The sequence below is a fragment of the Pogona vitticeps genome, chromosome 2 (genome assembly GCF_051106095.1).
Source record: "Pogona vitticeps strain Pit_001003342236 chromosome 2, PviZW2.1, whole genome shotgun sequence".
Taxonomy (NCBI): domain Eukaryota; kingdom Metazoa; phylum Chordata; class Lepidosauria; order Squamata; family Agamidae; genus Pogona; species Pogona vitticeps.
The window spans coordinates 171,176,383-171,199,368 of record NC_135784.1 but is presented as its reverse complement, the minus strand read 5'-3'; the positions used below and the strand labels follow the sequence as shown (position 1 = coordinate 171,199,368).

The 22,986-nt window shown below is 42.8% G+C and overlaps 1 protein-coding gene across 1 annotated transcript in view; it reads left to right on the top strand.

Moving 5' to 3' along the window:
• Positions 1-779: 779 nt before the first annotated feature.
• Positions 780-22,986, top strand: part of TNS2 (tensin 2) — a 158,943-nt gene continuing 136,736 nt past the window's right edge. Inside the window, exon 1 of the mRNA XM_072991230.2 lies at positions 780-964. Coding sequence (XP_072847331.2) covers positions 863-964 — 102 coding nt within the window. The 5' untranslated portion in view covers positions 780-862. The remainder of the gene's footprint in view (positions 965-22,986) is intronic.

Sequence of the window (22,986 nt, the reverse complement as noted above, 5' to 3'; positions counted from 1 at the left end):
AGGAAAAAATATTAGAAGATAATCACACCTCCTTTACTGGTGAAGTCAATTCTGCTTTAATTGCAAAGCTGATCCATCCCAGGTAAATAGGCACAGGGTTTCAGCCTTCAAGGTCTGTAACATGCTCAGCCCATCTATATAAAACTTAGCATAAAAATTTATCCAGCATCTGAGATATATAAATATATACAAATGCAAACATGCACCACATTTTCCTGCTTAGGAAGCGGAAACCAAGCTCCCTGTTATTTATTTCTTTTTTATACTCCCTCTTGAGAGGCAGGCCCTGAAGCCACTGACCCAGAGTCCCAAAAACTGGAAGGAAACAGGATACAGATCTGGCTGAACGGTACACATGTCTCTTTGTTACTTCCAAGCTGCTCTGGAGGGATTTTCCAGGGGTAATATGTTTCCAATTATCCTGTTACGCTCTTTGGAGTCTATGCATTCTGACAAGGCATCGTCCCCATTTCCAACAATATGTCATTTCCCCCGGCTTTTCCTGCCCCCCCCCAATTATTCCCTGAAAGGCGTGAGGACCTTCTTCCCTGCACAGGCTAATCTGTGTACATCTCGGGTTCATTTTGCTACCTGTTTACAAGCTCCCCTTAGTTTTGTACACTTGACACAACTTCATCTGGCAGGGCTGAGTTTGCTCTGGCATTAAGCTAAAATTATTAATACATTCTCTTTGTGTGTGTGTGTGTGTGTGGTGATGGAGAGCAGGGAAGGGGGTGGGAGGGAAGAGTGGGACAGGGAGGAGGAGTCTGCAAAGCAAGGCAGTTCCAAAGATCCCGGGAAGAGGGGGGGGGGAAGTACCCACAACTTGCCGAAGAAAGAGTTAGAAAGCAGAAAGGATCGTATGGGCTGGGCAGGGAAGCCAGACTGTTGGGGGACCGACTGCTGCTCCGCACCCCAGGCAAAAGGGAGCCAACAAGGCAACGCAAGAATGCAGTTGACCAAGGTGTGTGTTACCTAAAACCCTGCTCACTTTCTCTTTTTTATATTCTTTCTCTTTACACACAGGGCAGCGTGGAATTACTGGCTGCGTCATATGATGGAAATTGTTCAGCCTGAGGCACTGGTTGGTTTATGGCACAGGGTGGCAAGGGGCGTGAAGGTTTAGAGGTGTGTTTGTGTAGAGAAAGTGACTGACTTTTATTGATGTGGAGAGAATATGTACCTTCAGAAGTGTCTTTGCACAGATGAAAGTCAAGTCGGTTTTGCATTTGTCTGAACACCCTTGTTCACTAGCCTGTCTTTCTTTTGGAAGAAGTGTGTTTACTGTATCTAAGAGTCTTCCGTAGAGAGCCTGAACCCCAGGATGGGTAGTATTGTGTCAGAATAACTGCAACAGCTATGATTCAAAACAACATTCCACCGTTTCTGGCAGGGCGGGAAGGAGATGGCACCGTGGGGTTTGTTCTTATGCGCATGTGTTTACATGAATATACACCAGAGTCAAGATGCATCCACTGTCACTCAGATTGTCACTCTCAAAGGCCTGGAGCAAAAAACACAGATTGTCACTGTCAAAGGCCTGGAACAAAAGCCATTTGTTAATCTCAGCTGGAGTAGGTGAACTGAATGAATGAGATTTGCCAAATCAACGTAGGTGTAAATCCTTTTGATTTAGTAGGTCTACTCTCATTGAGATAAAACATACCTCTGCACACCTAGGTGTGGGTAAGGCTCATTGAAATCAGTGACATCTACTCCTGAGTAAATTGGCATGAAATTGTACAGCAAAGAAAACCCCACTGGTAATGTTGGTAACAAAGGCATGCTAATAAATTCTTAAGAAGTTACTGTATAGCCATGTGCAGAATAGGAGCTCTGTCTGTCAGGCTGTGTCTGGAATACAGCGCCAGTTCTGGGTACCATACTTGAGTAAGGATATGGGAATACATCTCTGCTATAAAATGATAGCAATATGAGGCCACTTTAAGGGCTATGTCTGCGTAGTATGGAATCCTGGGATTTCTGTGATGGTCCATTGGAATACAGCAGAGAATTCCTGGTACTTTCCTGAACTGCAAACCAGAGGGCAGAGCCATGACTGTTCAACTGCTCTCAGACTGCTTTAACTGTGTAGTGTAGGTACACATATGGATACATGCAAGTAAACCCGGAAGGGGACAACCTGGTTGATGCCATGTCTGGGAACTAAGACAAGACAGCTGGAAAGTTAGCTGGATGTGCTCTGCTTGGACATGGTAGCTCTTGTCCAGTATCTGAAAGGGCATCTTCACAAGAAAGATGGAGCAAGTTGGTTTCAGATTCTCTGAATACTCTATCTGGAAAATACAGGGAAACAGATTTTTGCTTCAGTGGAGGCACTGAAGGAGTGGATGAACTGCTCTCTGTCAAGGATGCTAAAGTTGCATTAAACCTGGAGTGAGATGGGGTTTGGATTAGACAACCAACTAAGGTCCCTTCCAGCCATAACATCCTGCTGCCATGGTACCTTTCAGGGCTTGATAAGTAAACAACGAAAGAGGTTGAGTGTGTCTTACCCTTGCCCCCCACTAAAATTATAGTACTGTACAGGGGTTTCCTCCCCCCACTCCTTGCATCTGAGAGGAGACGCGAGTTCTTTTGTTTTGATTGGATGTGTGAATCTGTCGCTGAATCCTTTCCTTGGAATGTGATGGTGGGGAGGTTTTTCATGCCTTCAAGTGCTTAAGTTTCCAAGAATATTTGGGAAGAGAATTGTACATACGTTTTCTCCTGAAAAATTAAGGTGAGGTAGAAACAGCTATATAGTCAGTATTGTTCAAACTGGCACAGAACCTTGGCAGCATGGCTGGAAGTCCTGCATCTCTTATTGCAGCCCTTTTTAATTCAACACCCTCCAGATGTGTTGGTTTATAACCTCCTTATCCCCACCCAACACACTCTTAAAGATGATGGGTACTGTAGTCTAACACATAGGGATGGTTCAGGGGTTGAGGGACAGCTGCCTTATTTTTACAACTGGATTTTTCAGAGCGATAGTTTAAAAAGTTCATTTTTCTAAGCTCTGAACCCATCTGAACCTTTTAGATCATGCTCAGTCTCACCTTCACGTTCAAATGTGCGACAAGAGATAACACAATTTCAGATATTCTTGGATCATGTGGACCAATTTCATTTTGGTTTCTTTCAAATTTGAGGACTGAAGCGGCTTGGGTTGTTTTGTTGGAGGACCTCTACTGGAAGAAGAATGGCAATGAGGGCTCTGTTAATCTTCCTGGAGCCCTTGATGGATTTTGATATCATTCATCATCATCGCACCCTTCTAAATCCCCAATGTAAGTGGGATGCAGATGGGCTGTGTGTTTTGGTGATTGTGCTCCTAACTTGGAGACTATTGCATTCACTCAGGGTACTTCTTCTACGGATGCCGTAGAGTTGTGTCTGGTCCCCATAGAAGTGGGAAGGGGCCTAAAAGGCCATCAAGTCCAGTGCAGGATTACAAATCAAAGCAGATCTGCCAGGTGGTTAAGTTTCTCTTGAGTTCCTCCAGTGTTGGAGCACTCACCACCTCTCGAGGTAAGAGGTTCCATTGCTGTACTGCTCTAACAGGAAGTTTTTCCTGGTATTCACCCGAAATCTGGCTTCCTATAACTTGAGCCTTGCATGTTCTGCACTCAGGGATAATTGAGAAGAGATCTTTTCCCTCCTCTGAATGACAACCATTCAAGTATTTGAAAAGTGCTATCATAGCTCCCCTCTGTCTTCTTTTCTAAAGGCTGAACATGCCCAGTTCTTTCATTCTTTCCTCATAGGGCTTGGTTTCCAGCCCCCTGATCATCTTTGTTGCTCTATTCTGAACTTTTTCCAATTTGTTGGCATCCTTCTTGAAGTGCAGTGTCCAGATGCGGCCTAACCAGTGCCTAATAGAGGGGGAACTAGTACCTCATGGAATTTGGAGTCTATACTTCTGCTAATACAGCCTGAAATAGCATTTGCCTTTTTTGTAGCCACATCGCACTGTGGGCTCATATTCGACTTATGATCTACAACGACTCCAAGATCATTTTCACTTGTAATATTGCTGAACCAAGTATCTCCCATCTTGTAACTGTGTAATGGGTTTCTTTTTTCCTGAGTGCAGTACTTTGTACTCATCCCTGTTGAAGTTCGTTTGTTGTTTTCATGCTCTTTAGCACCCCCACATATAGCAGGGGAGGAGTGAAACCCCTGTCCATAGACTAATTCAGTCGAGGAAGTTTCACCTCCAACTTCCAGAGAACTGTAAGGAACATCTGTGACAAATGATCTGTCCCTTGTATTATCCCACTTCTAAGGTTGTGCTGTCTGGGAAAGTTATGCTGTAGGGATATCCCACTGTTTTGTTTGTATGGTTTTGTTTTGTTTTGTTTTGTTTTAATCCAGATTTTCCCAAGAATTGCCCAGGCAGAATTCTGGGAGTTCCAGCTTACAGGTACATATCTACATACACGTATTCATTTTGTTCACTTGAAAGAAGGCCTATCTGTAAGGCTACATGGCCTAGCTCCTTTCTTGCTTCCTGATGTTAATGTGCAAAAAAAGGAAGCTGCTGTGGTGTTTTCTGAAAGTGGTGTTCTTGCTGCCCTTTAGATTCTATAGACCTCGTCTCCTGAAAATGTCTGTGGGTTGGAACTCCCAGAATGCTTTGTCTTTCCTTGCATGGGAAAGGGGGAGGATGGGGAGACAAGGTGATGCTTCTCAGGCGGTACTGAAAGTGCCATCTAAGAGCAACATGTTCTTCCTGCTCTTGTAGAGAAGGAGTTAAGAAGAAGAGGAGCAAGCACAAACTTGTGCCCTTTTTGGCAGAGAAATCCCTGGATTGTCCAAATGATACTGTCTAACTTATGAAGAATTTTAGGATTGGGAAAACCGGCCCTCCCGATACACATCTGGTTCGCCACACCAATCTCATTGGAGGGAAGTGTGATAAAAAATGTAACAAAAAAAAAGTCTGGCTGGCTACAAAAAAAGCCACAAGAAGGTACAAGTGGTTCATTTGCATCACAGCAGCGACATTGTTAACTGGGATCCTACAAGGTGGTGGCTGTTTTTTTTTAATGGGAGGCACCGTAAGAGTGTTGTTGTTGCTTTGTTTACTTTGCTGATACTGAAATAAATTTATCAACAGACCGTTGATTTGGGGGCACAATGAAAAACTCTGGCTTTGATCTACACTTGCCAGTTTTGTGCCTCCACGTTGCATCTCACTTACTAAAGAAACCCCTCTGACAGGGAGTATGGAGTATGTGAGATATTTAAGAGGAAGTTTTACCAGGGCTCCCTTAGTAAATTTCCATGTCCAAAGAGGGATTTGAACTCAGGTCTCCTGAGCTGGACATAACATCTGCTGTGCTACACTGCCAGCACTTATAAACCTATAAACCTGTGAAACAGCCCATATTTTGGTCATTGAATGCACCACCTTCTCCCCAGTGAGCCTGTCTGTACTTTAAGACCACTGAGGCAGACTTAAGGTGCACCCAGACTCTGAGGTTAGGGGAATATTAGGAACAATCAGTCCCTTTTCTAGCCTTCTGGCTATGGGGGGGTGTATAATGAGGAAAATGTGTCCCTCCTGTACACTATTATCTACCATCAACTATGTTGGTTAGAGTTAGTGAGAACTGCTGTTCCTGAGCATCTCAAAGTCTGCATGTTACCTAGTTTTGGGTTACAGCGTGCTCTCCCCAAACTGATTTGCTGACACCATTTAATAAAAGCAGGGGAGAAGTTTATAAAATGCAGGGAAACAGCCAAGAAAAGAAAGCGTAAGGCAGGAGGAAGCGAGAGAGCATATACTGTAACTCTACCAACCATTAAGTGCCTCCTAAAACTGTTATAATAATAATAATAATAATAATAATAATAATAATAATAATAATAATAATAATAATAATAATAATAATAATAATAATAATAATAATAATAATAATAAATTTTTCTCCACCAACAAAACACCCTCTCTTGTCACAAGTGAATCAAATGTGAGTTTAGAGTGGGAGACATAATTCATTTTCAGCTTTAGAATCACAGATGCTACTGATTTTCTCATACTGCTGATGTTTTGAAAATATACCTCTGCTTAGAATTCAACTCATTAAAAACAATTTTTTTGAAATATCTACTGTTTTGTGACCCTAAAGAGACCTGTCATGTAATTTACAATAAATGTTACAATTTTTTAAAAAAATCTCCGGTACTACTGCCAGTACTGTATTTAGACAAGATTAAACAACATGAAAAGTGGAATTGGAATGGTTATCTGCCTAAAAGAGAACAGAGAAGAAAGCCAATCTGCTCTTTTAAAAATATTTTTATTTTATTCTTTTTTGTCTTTTTAAATTATAAGCTGCCTTGAATGTCTTCATTTTGATGGGAAAGCAGGATTTAAAAAAATATTCTAAAATGGTAATCTTTCCTGTGAGTAAGTCCCATTTAACACAATAGAATTTCTGTGTAAAAGCATCTAAGATTCTACTATTAATAAATATGTAGCTGTTGGACAATATGTAATACAGGTAACTGGGCTTTTGTAATAAAGGGAGAGAGGGGCCAGGTGCTAAGGAGGGCGGGGATGCTTTTCAGAGTGAGAATAGAACTCGTACAAGTCCTCAAGCGTTCCTGCCTGTTCATCTGTGAAATGCTGGAGGTTATGTAATTCATAATAGGCTTATAACCAGCCCATCAGTCAACACAGGAGTTTCCCCCAACTGTGGATCACAAGGCAGCTGCCTTGTGAAGGAAAGAAGCAGATTCCAAGTCTCTGGCTATCCATTACTCCAGTTATTCCTGAAAATAGGGCTAGGAGGAGATGCAGCACAGGTATGTCAGCATGATGGAAAGGTCCAGGTCAGTGGTTCCCAACATTGGATACCCAGATGTTCTTGGATCACAACACCAAGAAATCCTGACCAGCACAGCTAGTGGTGAAAACTTCTGGAAGTTGCAGTCTAAAAACATATGGGGGCCCAAGGTTGGGAAGCCACTGGTGTAGGTCAACAGTAAACAAGACGCAGCCCTTCATGTGTTCTTAAGCAACCTTTTGCCTCCCTGCCCATTGGCTATGGTGGTTAGAGGTGGACCGGAGTGGCAGTTCAACCACAGCTCTCTATGTGGGGTTGCCTCTGGAAAATATTTGGAAACTTCAACCGGTTCAAAATGCAGCAGCCAGATTGTTGACTGGGGGTGGTGGGGTGGTTACAGCAGCTGTACTGGCTACCGATCTGTTTCTGGGCCAAATTCAAGGTGTTGGTTCTAACCTGTAAAACCCTAAATGGCTTGGGCCTGAGCTACCTCAAGGATCTCCCTTTATCAGCCTGCTCAGTGTTAATATCATCAAGAAAGGCCTTTCTCTTGGCTGCACCACCTTCACAAGTGTTTTTAGTGAGGACTCGGGAGAAGGCCTTCACTGTCGCTTCTCCTAGACTTTGGAACTCCTTCCCACAGGAGGCCAGGCTGGCCCCATCTTTGTTGTCCTTCTGCAACCTTTCTCTTCAGACAAGCTCTCCCTCAGTGACTGGCTGCTTGAATGGGAGTTTTGAAATGGATTTCTGTACAGTACCTTACTACTTTGTGTTTTTATGTCGCTTATGTTTGTTGTAGGGTGTTTATTTGATCCTTTTTAGTATTTGTATACTCACTGTTGTTGGCTTTTTCAATGTCTTTTCATGATGTAAACTTTTTTGGGTCCTTTTAAGGAGAAAGGTGGGGTAAATATGTTTTAAATATAATCTGGAGGGCTGCCTTCCCCACCCTTGTTCTAAGGGGTGGAGAAAAGGCAATGCGGATTAACATAGGAGCTGCCTGTACAGTTACACAAGCCTTCAGGCAGGGGTGGGGCGAATCCATGCAATTTTATAATATCTGAAAGACACCAGAAGCTTATTTCCCAGGACCTCAGCTTTGGTTTATGAAGTGGCCCAACCCTGTTCAGTTCCTTTCTCTGTTAAATGTGACCTTAGACACTGTCAACTTCAATTGTCCCCTTGTAAAATGAGACTTCACATGATCATAGAGGAATTTCGAGTGGACATGCCAAAGTGCTGCAAATTGCTGTTAATGACAGTGATAAATAGTACCCAGTAGTGTTTTCAGCATATAAAGTCAAGGCTTATAAGCCTATCATTAGGGTATTCTTCTCCCACAAAGGAAACCAAGGATGAGAGATGGTGACCTGGCAAATTGCTGTATAAGGAGTGTATATCCAAACATAAATTTGTGTTCAACTCTGCAGATCTATTGTGTGTAGTTTAGAGTACTGTAATAACTTCAGATTTTGGTGGTTCTATGTAATGGTCTTTGTAGTGCTGTTGAACCATGGTTTTCTGCAGTGAGTTGGAACAGAATTTAAATGGTGTTTCCACAAAGCATTGGCTATAGTGCTTTATTATCCTCCAACAATGCCATGGCTGAAGTCCTTACGACGTCATGTATTTGAAAGCATTTCCTACTTTGCAAAGATCACCTACAAATTCATTCATGGCTTTTTCCTTGTAGGATCTGGCCCACGTATAGCTGTTTTACCAAAGTCCTTTGGTGTACAGGAACTGACTGTGGAAGGGGAATTCTTCATTCATGCTGCTGCCACTCTGGACAGGAAATAATACATTCTAAGAAGGAAGCCTCAAATATGGGCTATGCAACTTTTGCAGGTTAAGGGGCCATTTTGCTGTTCCCCAGGACCCTCTGGAGGCCCCATGGACTACCAAAAAACCCCACATCAAATGAATATGGAGGCAACTAGGAATCTGTCTCCAGTTTTGAGAAATTGGTATTTGGGGATGTTAAATGGTGAAGGAGAAGCAGTTCATAATTTTAAAAAGTGGATCTCCTGGGTGCTTTTTAAAGTTCACTTTCTTGCAAGGAAGAAAGGGGTGGGGACTCAAAAAAATACCCTTGGGTAGTTGTGTATGATCCCAGAGTCACACTTTGGCCACCCCTGTTCTACTTGAAGGTGCAGAGTAGTGCTCAAAAAGTTCCAGTAATTTTTTGCCAACACCCACATTGGTACCTTGATAGTACAATTATAGTAGAAATATTGTTAAATTTCCACAATCAAGACTTTCAAACAATTAAAAGACGGTTCTGTAGGAGTAATATATTTTGGGGTTACAGTGTCAAGTGAATGGGTCAGCCTGCTATCCAAGGGGAAGTGATGGCAACTCCCTCACAGAAAAAAAATTTATTATTATTGATTATAGTGCACAGGTGGGGCTCTCTCTAAATTCAAAGGCTGGTTGGTTGTCTTCTACCCCCATGTTATTCTTTTCATAGTATAGCAAATACTTGTCAATATTACAGAGTTGTCTGAATGAAGTTTTAATCATCACCATCATTTTAGACCTGCAGAACTGGACGGGATCCTAGAGATACCCAAATCCAGTTCCTGTTACGGAGGCTCAGTGGGGGAATTGAACTCCCAACCTCTGGCTCTGCAGCCAGAGGCCTAAACCACTCAGCTATTAATACTCTTGACTCTTCAAAATGCAACTTCTAGTTTACTATGGTTTTTTTAAAGTTCAGTTTCTGATTATTTTATTCTCCTTGTAAATTATATAGAAAGTACAATTAAAAGGCTTTAAGGAAGTATGAGAGAGAGAAAAAATAAGGATTCTCTGTAATTGAAAAAAATGGACTGTACCAAGGACGGGAGTTCCAGGCTAGTATGGGAGACCAAAAGCAGTTCTGCTAACCTGTTAACAGGATTTTCAGACTGAATCTGGAATTTGCATCCAGTATTTCCCCATAAACAGTTATTAGCCCAAGGCGTTCTAAAAGTTACTCTTCTTTGACTGCAACTCCTAGAATTTTCCAGTCAGCATAGGAGTTTGAGTCTAAACAAAGGAGTTGTAGTCCAAAAAAAGAGAGTAAAATTTCCAAGGTGGTATCACCTCCACCTTTTCCACCAGGATGTCAAGTCTCACAAAATCACAATGGATTTTTAAACAGCTGTAACTTTCGTTCCAGAGTGTCCATTTCTGTTTCCTTTTCTGAGCTGGTTGTTTCATTTCTTCCCGCTGCCTACCTTTCTTTAAAATAGGCCATACCCATTTGGTGGTGTTTGGAGGCGTCCGACCACATCATCCCCCACTGTTTACGGGTGGGAACTATCCTGCAGTACGTTTGGCGGGTGCCAGACTGGGGATAACCATTTCATAGACCCCTCTTTCTTTTGCTTCTCGCTTTCTCCCTCCGTGCTAGTTTGCTTTTTTTCCAATTCAGAGGACGTTCTTTGCATTTTTTGAGGTTAAAACCTGATCTGTGGGGATTTTTTTTTGGCGAGAGCTAGGGCAGCCGCTTGGGCTCAAGCAATGCTCAGCAGGATTGGCTCAAGGGAAACATTATCAACAAAGCCACAGGCGCCTAATCCATGGGATGGAGCAACAGAAGGAGCCTCTAGTGGGGCGGATTATCAGGGGGGAAGCAATGAATGTTGAGAGTAGAGGTATGCGGATTTGGATTTTATGACTACATTTCGCAGAATTCCCAAACCAGTTGTGCTAGGAGTTATAGTTCAAAAATGCAAATTGGCATAACTGTAGGTGACAGAACTAAGAACCCTAAAGCTTTGGAGAGCTCCTTTTGTTGTTGGCCTATAACTCCCAATATCCTCCAACCAGCATGACCAGTGACCATGCTGGATAGACGACTCTGGGAACTCCAGAGAAAGAGTGATTTCAAGCTCCATAACACCCCTGCGAAGGCTAGCGATTGGTAGTGCAGCAAGGGCAAAGCACACCTGGTCCCATGATTCCTCTCCATTGGCTAGGATGGACAGGTGTTGCAGCCCCCACAGACATTTAGAGACTACACATGCAAATTCCACACCTCTTCTGTAAAGGCTAGCAAGCAGGTCCAAAAGGGGCCACAACCTCCAAGGTAGGAGCCACATCAAAGTGGGCAGTTTAGAGCAGAGAATTGGGTGAGGATAGGGTTAAGCCTGGGGGAGTTCCTTATTTGTACTATAGCTCCCAGAAACTCTTAGCAAGTACGGCCAGAGGTTGTGTTTGCTGTGGGATTCTGGACGCCGTATTTCAAAAATATGACTATCCCAGTCTCAGGTCTTCCTCCACTCAGCGATTAAATAAATGTTATTTATTATTTCCCTTAGAAATGTCTCAGAGTGAGTCACTGAAACTAAATTTCATTTAATAAGAAAGGGTAGGGTTATCTGGGGAACTTGTAGTTCTTTTCTTTGGATCTTTTTACTTCTACTGTGTAACAAAAGGGAATGTTAACGGAAATTCAAATCTCTGCAGCAAGGCTCTGAAACCATTTTACCTCCTGAGGGAGGGCATTAAATGGTACTTTCCAACAGCCCTCCTAGTCAGAGTGCATTGCCCAAATTTAAAGGAAAAAAGGAGGAAGTGGAAAGCAAGGCTTCACTGTTTCCTGTCTTGCCACTACTCAGTTCCTGATTGCTGTCTGTCTGTTCACTGGAGCTATCCATCTATTTCCTTTGCAGTCAAGACTTGAGTCCAGCAGAAAGAAATCGGGAGAAGTTGAAAGAGAGAGAGAATGAGAATGTTCCCACTCCAACCCCTTCCTGAACCTAAAACAGTTTTGGGAAGATCATATTTCTGTGCTACCAGGTCTTTGGGTCAATGAAAATGGGGCCAAGTCATGAATGACATCATGTTCCAGAACTGACTGTAAACCACATCTCAGCTATGTAACAGACATCTTAGGATTTATCTTCACAGTCCCACGCATGGCAGCCAGACAGAAAACACAAACCTGGGTGTCCGGGTGAGAGAAAAGATTAAACAGAGGAAAGAAGCTATTAAAGGAATCCATACATGGTTATTTCAGGCATCTCCTTTTGCTGAAAATTTGTCATGGCAGCTCAGTTTTCTTCAGGTGTGATCAGAGAGGCAGAATTTCCATCCAAAATAGGGGGCAGCGGTCCCTCCTAAATGGAAGGGCTTAACAGTATTTGCATCCACACTGCACTGCAAATACCACATCTTTGAAAGTCACTTCTGTTAGGAAAAGAAATCTGTGCAAGTCCTTATAAAGATACAGTACCTTCCCACTACAGATTTTCCTTTGGCAGTTCCCCCCTCTCATATTTTTAAAGCTAATTAAGCACTAATGAAAGCCTTCCCACTTGGAAGCTGCAGAACATAGCCGTAATTAGTTGTTTTGGCACTGTGGACAAACGGCATTTTCTCTTGCCCACCTTGAAGTGTGGGCATGAGCCTCCCACCCCATCCCCATGAAAATGGGAGAGAAGAACATGGTATCCCTCCAAGATCCTTGCATCAGGGAAAAGACCTGAAACAACAAATGCCAGAAAGGGTGATTTTATCAAAGCAGTGCTCTGTTTGGGCATATATAGACTTTAAAGAATCTGAGTCCTGGCCCCTCATTACAATGAATGTACATTAGGAGTCATCAATCTGATTATAGGCTAATGCTGACTTTCTTCTTCCTCTGTTTGCTTTCCGTGTCTTCCTGCCCTTAACGAGCGAGCGCTTGCAGCTTGGACAATTATGTCAATGACCAATGATCCAAGAGCATTCTATGTATAAAGAAAGGTAGCCTTTCTCGTTTTGCTGCTGGCAAAGTTGTTGGGGCAGGCTTCTTTCAACAGAACTGTTTTTTAAATAAAATTGGTTAAATTTCAGGAAAGGTTTTTTTTTAAAAGAAAGAAATATTTAGCTAGAGACTTCAGTTGGTTCAAGACAAGCTGCTTGGAAGAGGCACTGGTAATACCCCTTAAAGCAGAGGTCATCAACCCCCGGTCCGCGGCCCACTGCCGGTCTGTTGTTTAAGGCCGACTGGGCCACCAAGACAGAACTCACCCCCCGCACTTCCCCCCGCAAAGGTTGTTTGTGCCTGCGCGCATGCTTGTGCGCCTGCACAAATGGCGGCATGGTCTCCCGGAGCCCAGCCAGAAAGCTAGCAGCGCGGAGGCACCCAGCAGCTGAAGACAGCAGGCCGGGAAATTCAAATGGCCTCCCCATGGGTCTCTGTCTCCCACCGCAGTGTCCCTTGAACTTTCTTCAGCTCTATCTGTTGCATGCAATTTTTCTTTTGCTTTCTTATTGGCCATTGGTTGGTAAACATGAGCTTTGTTTCCAAGCCTGATTGCTCAAGACCGCTTTAAATGAATGGTGTGCTGGAAGGGAAAACAATAATAGCAGGAAACATGCATTTCCCTTAGTGTGTAATTTGGCCCTGAGGTTGTTAATGTAGTAAGGATACACAATCATGATGCAACCATAAAAGTAACTAAAGCCAGTTATACTGCAAAAAGAATCAAGTTATCCCTTCTTATATCACTGTATTAATGTAACTTACCTATGCCTTTGTTACTGAAAAAAGAAATTAATTACAAGTCATTATGTGTAACTAGTTATTTTCACACTCTGGTTAAATCATAACTTGAACTTGGCTTAATATTTTGCCTTGTTCCATCCTTGTTTGATTGTTTATGTTGCAAAGCTGCCACATGTAGAGTCAAATACCATTCATAATACCTCTGATAATCTGAACATAGCCATGTTCTAAAGCAAAAGCAAAGTGTGCTGCTTATATACCACCCCCATAGCACTTAAAGCACTCTCCGGATATTTAACAAGTTAATTATGCAGGCTACACATTCCCCCCCCCCAAGCAAGGTACTCATTTTACTGACCTTGGAAGGATAGAAGGCTTGGGTCAACCTTGACCAAGTTACCTGGGATTGAACCCCTGGTTGTGAGCAGAGTTTTGGCTGCAGTGCAGAAGCTTAACCACTGCGCCAAAAGGCTCTTTCTAAAACTTTGTTCTAAAACGTTTGCAACCCAAATATTTTCAATAGCAGTTGCAAAAATCCTATGAAAAGATACGAACAACCACATGCATTCAGCAGGATAGAGGAATCTGGAAGTTGTGGTCCAAGAAAGATATTTTTTTTCAAGTTCTGAGGTATCATTGAAAACTTACTGCACCACTGAATTCTTCTGTATCCATTATAGAACAGTACAACAACCTACCCCCTACTGTGAGGTCATCCTATTGTACTTTTCCATGTCCTTGTCAAGGAGAGTATTGTAAAAAATGCAATGCAAGGATGTGAGGATGCAGAGATACCATTTACATAAGCAGCCTGGTGCCATAGGTAACATGTAGTTCTGGCAGATGCTCTGCAACCTCTCATGAAACATGAAACCTAGAACCAGCCAATTAAGCTGATTGATGGTAGTTCTTAAATGCTTATTTAAATTATGGAATTTGCAATGTGTAGTAATGGACAGCAACCTCTCTCTCTCTCTCTCTCTCTCTCTCTCTCTCTCACTCACTCTCTCTCACACACACACATATGCTATCAACTCATAATCAATATATAGTGGCCCTAATAGGGCTTTCAATGTATGTAAGATATTTAAGGAGTGGTTTTACAAGTGCCACAAAACCAGTAAGTTTCCACGGCCAAGGGGGAGATTCGAAACCAGGTCTACTGAGTTCTAGTCCTCCACCCCACACTGGTTATCCAACTTGCATGGCTTTAAGAGAGAATTAGAGAAATTTACTCAGGAGAAGTAATCACTGTGGCTTTTTGGCACTAGATAACAGATGCTGGAGAACAGCCAAAGAAGTATCCTTCTTGTAGGCTGGCCGGAGGTATGCTATCAGCCAATATGGGAGATGAGACTCGAGACTAGAGAGGCCTTTAGTTGATCCTGGAAGGAAATGTTTCCCAAACTTGGATCCTCAAGTGGTCTTGGACATCAGCTCCCAGAAGCTTTTGCCAGCCTGGCCCATGGCCAACCCTTCTAGAAACTCTACTCCACATTATCTGGGGACTCAAAGTTGGGGACTGGCACAGCCTGGCTTTACTGATGTCCTTATTTGTATCATTTAAAAACGATGCCGTATGTGCCCAGCCTGGCTGGGAGAGTCTGGAAGTTGTAGTCCAAAGATGAGGAATGATATAGCCAAGGTGAAGGAAGGCTAACAGGGAGGGAAGTGGTGAGTGAGCGTCTGCACAGCAGCTCTTTCCATGCGAATTGGTAGACTCAATATCCCAGTCTTGCTTGTCTGTAGTGGAAATTTCAGAGTGTCATTTCAGAGACTGGTTTATTCCTGTGATTGCATGACCCTCCTTGCCACAACCCCCTGCAGGGAACAAGGCAAACCATGATGATTCACACATTCTGGATGACAGCCCTGGATCGGAAGGGAGAAAACTGAACAAAAGATTTGACTTCTCCCTCTGTGAGGTGGTTCTGACCATCAGACTAGGAATTTGGTTTCTAAATTAAAGGTTCCAAGGCCCACAAGCCATTTTCAAGGGAATACCTATAGATGAAGGCTGCGTGTGAACTGAAAAAAAGTTTGCTGAATCATTCTTTGGAAGCTTTCATGGGTGGGTTGGGTTGGGGTGGATAAAGGCCCATCTGCTTAAGATGAGTCTTGACAAAACAGAGGCTGTGTGTTTCAATGGCCCCCCTTGTCTGGGAGTTGAGTTGATGGCCTGCTCTGTATAGAGTTGGACTTCTTCTGTAGAACCTTTACCATTCAAATCTCAGGTGAGCACAGTGGTGTGAAGTGCTTGGACCATTTCTGATGGCCCCACCAGCTGTGATCATTCCTGGACAGAGACAACCTGGCTACAGCACCTAGTTTTTAATGGTTTTAAAATATTGAATTATTTTGATATTGGTTTTGTTGCTGTACTCCACCCTAAGATTGTAAAATGTAGGGCAGATTATACATGTTTTAAAGATAGACAGATAAATAGTTAGTTAGTTAGTTAGTTAGTTAGTTAGTTAGTTAGTTAGTTAGTTAGTTAGTTAGTTAGTTAGTTAGTTAGTTAGTTAGTTAGTTGTGATTATTCAGCAGTGAGCAGGAAACAGCACCAAGCTTTCAGTCCTCACCTCATTCTCTCCAAAATAACTGTTTCCAAGTTCAGGCTAATAGGAGAATTTTGTTTACATTTTGTTTGATTCTTTTTATGATATTTGTACATTTAACATTTTTAGCTTTTAAACATTGGCTTCTACTGATGCAAGCCTCCTTGGGTTCTTTTTAAGGAGAATGATGGGGTAATTTTTTAACAAATAAATAAATAAAATAAATACAGCAAGTTTTTTTAAAAAAAAAATTAATTCCAGAATAGGAGCAGAAAGGCGATTTTATAATACGTGTTATTCAGAGACCAAAAGGACACAATGGATTGGTGGATCTGGATGCTGCTGCCCAAAATGGCCACTGGACACCTAGTGCCTTTCTCCATCTTTATAACATTCAGTGGAATTAACGTGGTATTTGATGCCACAACATTTTGAGGCTACTCTTACTAGGAAAAGAGTAAAACCATTATCTGAAGCTGCTGACATTGGGTATAGTAAGAGGGGAGCCAATTGCTAGGTATTTAATTGTTTCACAATGATGTGAAACTTTCTCCCCCTGCCTCTCTCCTTAGCTGGAGTGCTCTTATATTCCCTGAATTCTGAGAAGTCTCTCACATGCCTGAATTAAAGCCACATTGGAGTAGGCACAGCTGGGGTGGCACAAATTTAGCCCTACAGATGTTTTGGACTTTATATCCCAGAAATCTCAACCAGTAGGGTTGCTCACAAGGGATTTGTGGGGGTGGCAAGCCTCCAAAATGTTTAGAGAGCCAAAGATTCCCCGTCATGAACTAGTTTGAAAGAAGTGTTTCCTCACTCATGGCGGTAGGTTTCCAGCTGGGTTCCTTCTAACATGATCTCCCCCTGTTGCAACTTCTGTACTTTCTCTTCTAGCACCTTTCCAATTCCTGGGGCTGTTCTTCCAGCTCCTCATGATCATGACCGGTGACATATTACTGGATGCTCCACAGTCCAAAGCCATGAACTCCTCAGCAGCCTGCCACTGGGTGCTCTGCAGCTGGGCTGTTAGCTCAGAAGGGACTCCTCATAGCTGCAGATTAAGGCAAAGCTCTCTCCACTTCCTTGTCTGTAGCATCCAGATGCTGTTTTTGGGAGACTTCCTGGCTGCTCATTTTTGCTGTAGGGTCCTCTCTCTGTCTTAGTTCAAGGTCCTTTGTTCGTGCTCTGATTTCAGCCTGACCACTGTCATTTTTTTCTTGCCTGCTCAGGCAAGGAAACAATATTCCACTGTGGCACCACTATTACTTACTCATCTGCTTCTCTTGATAGGAAAATTCCAGGAGGGTTTATGCATGGCTCTGTTTCCCTTGGATGGTGACTGGAGACCATGTATGTGTGTACCTTTGTATGTACTTGTATATGTAGGCATGCATTTAAAAGATATTAAAATCATGCATCAGATTAAGAAAGAGAACAGTCATTACTCTAAGGACACTTTAGAGCTCTTCCAAATAATGCTTCTATCCTTTTAAATTTCCTGTCAAGCATGGACCTTGTCAGGATTTCTGCTGCTGTCCACATGGCCTTCCCCTTATCCCACAAAGTACAGGAAGGAACAGGGTTTTATGCATGAGTTCCTATATGTTTCTGTCCCTGCCCGATCCTTTGGTTTATTTTATGCCGTTCTGTTCAGCTTCCTGTTACAGCCTGAAGCTTGCTGCTTTTTTTTCCTTTTCAAAACAGCCCTTGTGCCTACCTCCAAATATTGTGATGAAGAAGTTTCACTATGGCACTGCCTCATACAAAATATTTGTATATACTTCCCGGATTCACTAATAATAATAATAAAAAGAAGAAATAGAAAAACATTTCAGAAGAATGGGAGTGAGTCAAGGAAAGCAATGAGATGACACAACAGTAGCAGGAGGTGGAAATTGGGGTGCTGGTGGGAGAAGAAGTTCCTTTTAGAATCTCCTTCATTTCCTTAAAGTTGTGTTGAGAGGGACCAGATGGGAGAAAGACTGGAAGTAGCTCGGTGGTTTAGGTCTCTGGCTGCTGAGCCAGAGGTTGGGAGTTTGATTCCCTGCTGTGCCTCCTTCACAAGGGCTAGACTCAATGATTCATAGGGGCCCTTCCAGCTCTGCAGTTCTAAGATGATGATGATGAAGAGGAGGAGGCGGCGGCGGCGACATCTCACATGCAGATAAATTTGGAGGACCCACAGCTGCCCTGATGCATCTCAGTGGTGGACCACCCACTGTCCACAGCTCCCAATAAATACCAGTAAATCACATAAAAATCTGACGTAACAGGAAGCACTAAAAAGAAGTACAAATGCCCTGTCTGAAAGAGACCTCGGGGAGCTTGTAACTCTAAACTACCTTCAACTCCTGCTTGCTTCCTTTTCACTTCAAACAGAGACTGTGTGCAATCAAAACTCTAAAATATACAGATGTTTCTGTTTGAGGGTGTTTAATGTGCAAGAAAAAGATGGCTCGTTTAGATTCATCACTTCTTTCCCTACCCCATGCCAGATTCTGTGTCTGATGCCTCTGTTAATTAGGACCCTACCAATTTTGGGTTGCTTGTGGTTGAGGGATTTCTTCCTAGCAACATGGGCTGTTGTTTTGGTTGGTGGTGGCTGTTTTTGGGAAATAAATTGTGAGGTATCTGTGTAAATGTAGCCTGGTGTCCCTTTTTGTGGTTTAAATGCTGCAGCAGGAAGAGGTTGTATTCTGTAGCAGTGGAGAAGCCGAGGGGTTCTTAACCCTTTCCCCTCTCTGCTTTTTAACCACCCCCACACCCCCCAGCTCAGTGTGGCTTTTCTTCTGCAGGAATTTCCCCACCCCACATTTAATAGCTAGCATGGTGCGGCAGCTCAGCTGCTGAAGTAGCGGTTTAGAGGAGGGAGACCAAGATGGTCTTGGACTGCAGTTCCCCCTCCCTTCTGTGCACCCAGCCTCTGCCCTCTTCAGACCAGCGGCTTCTCATTGAAACAACCCCCTTAGCTTCCATGACATGAATTTGTTTTTAATGTCTTTATTGGAGGCTCAAGGCAAACCATGGGTTGACTTTCGTTAACAGAGTGGAGAAGGTCTCTTCAGGCTTGTCCTTCCTCACATTCAATATGGGTGGGGGTGGAGAGGAGCCTGAAAGACTATGGGGGAAGCCTCCAAATTGCAATAGTTCTCTGCTTATTACCCCACTGATTAATCCTTGGGGTGTATTAATCCTTGTGAAGGAGGCACAGCGGGGAATCCAACTCCCAACCTCTGGCTCAGCAGCCAGAGACCTAAACCACCAAGCTACTTCCAGTCTTTCTCCCATCTGGTCCCTCTCAACACAACTTTAAGGAAATGAAGGAGATTCTAAAAGGAACTTCTTCTCCCACCAGCACCCCAATTTCCACCTCCTGCTGCTGTTGTGCCATCTCATTGCTCTCCTTGACTCACTCCCATTCTTCTGAAATGTTTTTGTATTTCTTCTTTTTATTATTATTATAAGTGTTAACCAACAGTTAAATGGTCTCGTTCCTTTGGAACAATAGACTTAATCCTTAGCCTGTTTTGACTGAACACGCAGAGAAATCACAAGGTGGATATGTTGTTGTGGAAGGGTTAAATGTGGCTTTTGGGGTGAAAAAATAGTTTGCCTTTGGTTGTTCCTCTGACATTTCCAGTTGGGGAGGGAGGAAGGGAGGAAGAGGTCATTCTGACAACTTTCTGCTATCTTGGATCGATGACTCCGAGCTCTCACTGTGATTCCAGGACACCCAAGATGACAAAAGCAACTTGGTGCTGTCACTTCTTTTTATTCCTAGATTTGTTAGCATGGAAAGGAAGGGAAAGAAAAGACCTGGGAAAGAGAGAAGAAACTGAGGGCACGGTTACACATTGAAAAATACTCTGCTTTTGAATCAGGTTTCGTATGTTTGAAATTGATTTTAAGAATTTTGACTACATGATCCAAGGGAAGTGTAGGTCCCCCCCTCCCTGGAAAGCATGGGGTTTGATTTTTTGTTTTTTGAAAAGCAAAGTATTTTACTTGGGTGCATATACTATATATCTGTTATATGTTATATATATATATATATATATATATATATATGTTATATATATATATAATATCCTATTTTTAATATTGATCCAGCACTATCCTGCCTTGAAAGAAATGAGAACATGAAAAGAAATATTAAAAATAACACTGTTGGTGGCCGCAGCGAGTGCTGTGAAAGACACGTGTGCTCGCTTGTGTCAGAGTCTCTCTGCTCTTCCCCCATCTCCTTGCTTCATTTCTCCTGCTTGCAATCAAAGCTGGAGGGAATCAGAACAGTACAGTTTAGGGTTTTTTAAAAAGTCAGAAAAGAAACCTAGCAGGGAGAGAAAGGCTAGATAGGGAAAGCACTCCCTCCTTTCCAAGCCTAGCTGATGATCTTGTCAATTTCTCTGGTCATTTTTTCTTTGCCCCTTACTGGTATGTCTTCCCTCTGGGCAGCCCCTCTCCTTCTCCACCCCCATGTATGTGTGTCTCTTCTCTATCTGCAATATTGAATAAACACTATCTCATTTTAAAACAAATAAAACAAATACTTTATTAAAAATAACACCATAGCAGCAGTGCCTAGTGGCTGTGAGAGGCAGCCAGGGTGAGGGTAGGCGGGTACTGGACAGTTAGGAATTAGAAGCTGTTTCATTGATTTATTTGCCTGTTCTTGGGACAACAGAGGAGCGACTCTCTGAAAAGGCTGGGATAGGATGTGGTTGCAGAAGGTCAATTTGATGCAAGCCAGATGACACTATTTATCATGATATTTAAGAGCTGATATTGCTCTATACCTCCCTTGGCTATTTTCTTGTTTGTAATTATTCCCCCAAGCTGTGGCCCTCCAGAGTTTGTTCGACTGCATCTCCCATGAGTGCTAGCCAGCCTAGATAAGAGTCAGGAAAAACAGGAGTTGCAGTCTGACAACACGTGGAAGGCCGTATTCTGCCTACTTCTTGCCTACAAGCTGCTGTTGTGTGTAAGAAGTTCTAGAGGCAATCCTACCCAAGTTCAATTTCCTTTCGAGGGAAGAGCAAATATACTCCAAGAGTTGTGGAAATATACTGGACTTTTTAATATTTACTTTAATTTTCAAATGTACATGCAGAATATGACCATATTCACATGGAATGTCATGTGTCGCTTCGCAGGGATCAGACAGGATGAGGCAGTGGTGGTGGTGGGACATGATTTGTTACCTCTCCAAGTGCAAGCAGGTAAACAAACCTTCTGTTTGGGGTTGGTTTAGTAGGATGTCCAAAGCAGGGCTAGAGCTGGACTTTGCACCCCTTTCATCCCCTGACAAGTCTGAGAATGAAACAGAGGACAAAACCATGGGTTATGTTGCTGGCTTGTTGAGATAAAACAAGCCGGAATGGTGGATTTCTCTTGTCTATCCAAGAGATCCTACCAATAAGGCAGACTGGGATGTTAGGAGTGCTGGAGTGAAGGCTTGCCAGGACCTTTGGATGAAGAAGAACAACCATGTCATCGGCCACCTCCCCTTCTCTGGCTTCTCTTCCTCATTTGAGCTTAACCATGGTCCTCATGGGAGCTGGGATGGGAGGCAGGAGGATAGATTTCCTGGAAAATTCTTGTCAAAATGCCTCTCAGATTTCAATAACATCCTTTAATAGTAACTTTGACAAGTGACTAGAAGATGTTATGTCTTTATACCATGAAATAAGTTTGGTCCCACTCATTAAGTTGCTTTGGAAATGTGACTTCACTACGTTCTTATGGCCTTCATGTAAATCACGACAGCTGCTTGCAACTTCTTACTTCCAAAGTTCTGCTGGGAAGGGTTCTAGGCTGACAGGGAGGAGATAAGGCTAAACCCAGATGTTCAGGTGCCTCAGGCCAGAACATCCACCGCTAGATGGAAGCCGACTGGACTGGGAAGTTTAATTTTGCTTCAAATCGGGCCACTGGAAAGTATACCCCCAACTCCTCTGAGATGGCAGAGCAGTTTAGAGAGTGCAGGGCAGGATATGTGACACACCCGAGGAGGTCCAGGAAGCAACTATTGCTAATACTCTGCATTTGCTGTGTGAGGCAATCACCTCACTTTACCTGATGGTAGAGCCGGTTCTGTATTTTCAGGTAGATGAAGCTGATTTGAAACAGGAATCGCTGCTCATGGTGTATGGCAGTTTTGCCTCTAGTGAATAGGATTAAGTTTTGTGTTTCAAAAACCTGCAGAGTCAGAGGTGGGATCCAGCAGGTTCGCACCGGTTCCATGGAACCGTTTCCTAAATCTGATAATAGTTCGCCGAACCGTTTCCTAAAGGCCAGGTGACCAGCGAGGAGCGGGGGGGGGGGGAGGGGGGCTATGTGTTTTTTCCCAAGTTAAACGTAACTAAGGCTGTTGCTCTGACAATTTGTGGAGACAAATGGCACACATTGATCGTTCACTCAAAAACAGGAAGACAGCTATCAGCTTTTTAACACTAGTAAGATTTACCACCAGGCCAGGGTTAAAGCAGAGCAGATCAACATATCAAAGGGAAACTATCCAGACCTTCAGGCTGGGGGTGGGGGTGGGGGCTGGAGGGACTGAGAGGAAGAGGAGGAGGAAAGGGCACACAGAGCATGTTAATTCAAGCATGCATGCTGCATTTGTCTCTGTGACCAGCATCTTCAGTGGACTGTTCAAACTGGCTTTCACAAGCTTTCATTTTTAAGATTATTCAAGTAAGTAGGTAAGTATAATACATAAAGCAGACTATGTCTGAGCAAAAAGCCGCTTTTTATTAAATATTTCCCTGCCTTAGCTGTTTGCCATGCAGTCTTGAGAAATGGAAGGAGGAAAATGAAATGATATTTTATCATGTAAAATATATTTTGAAAATTATTTCAACAGGATTCCCTTTAGGACCTTTTAGCATTTATGTAATTGCTATTGTGTTTGAGTTTAGAAAATTTGATACTTCTATTTTTTGAAATAAATAAATACCTGAACTTTGGAGAAAAAAGGTCAGAAGCCTGTTGGTGATTAATTAGTTATGCAAATTTAACTTACAGCAACTAGGTTTTCAAAGAAAGTATATGTTTTTAAAGAGTGATTTTACAATTTCCACTCCTAGTGAATTTCCATGGCTGAGTGAGGATTTGAACCCTGGTCTCCAGAGTCCTAATATGCCAG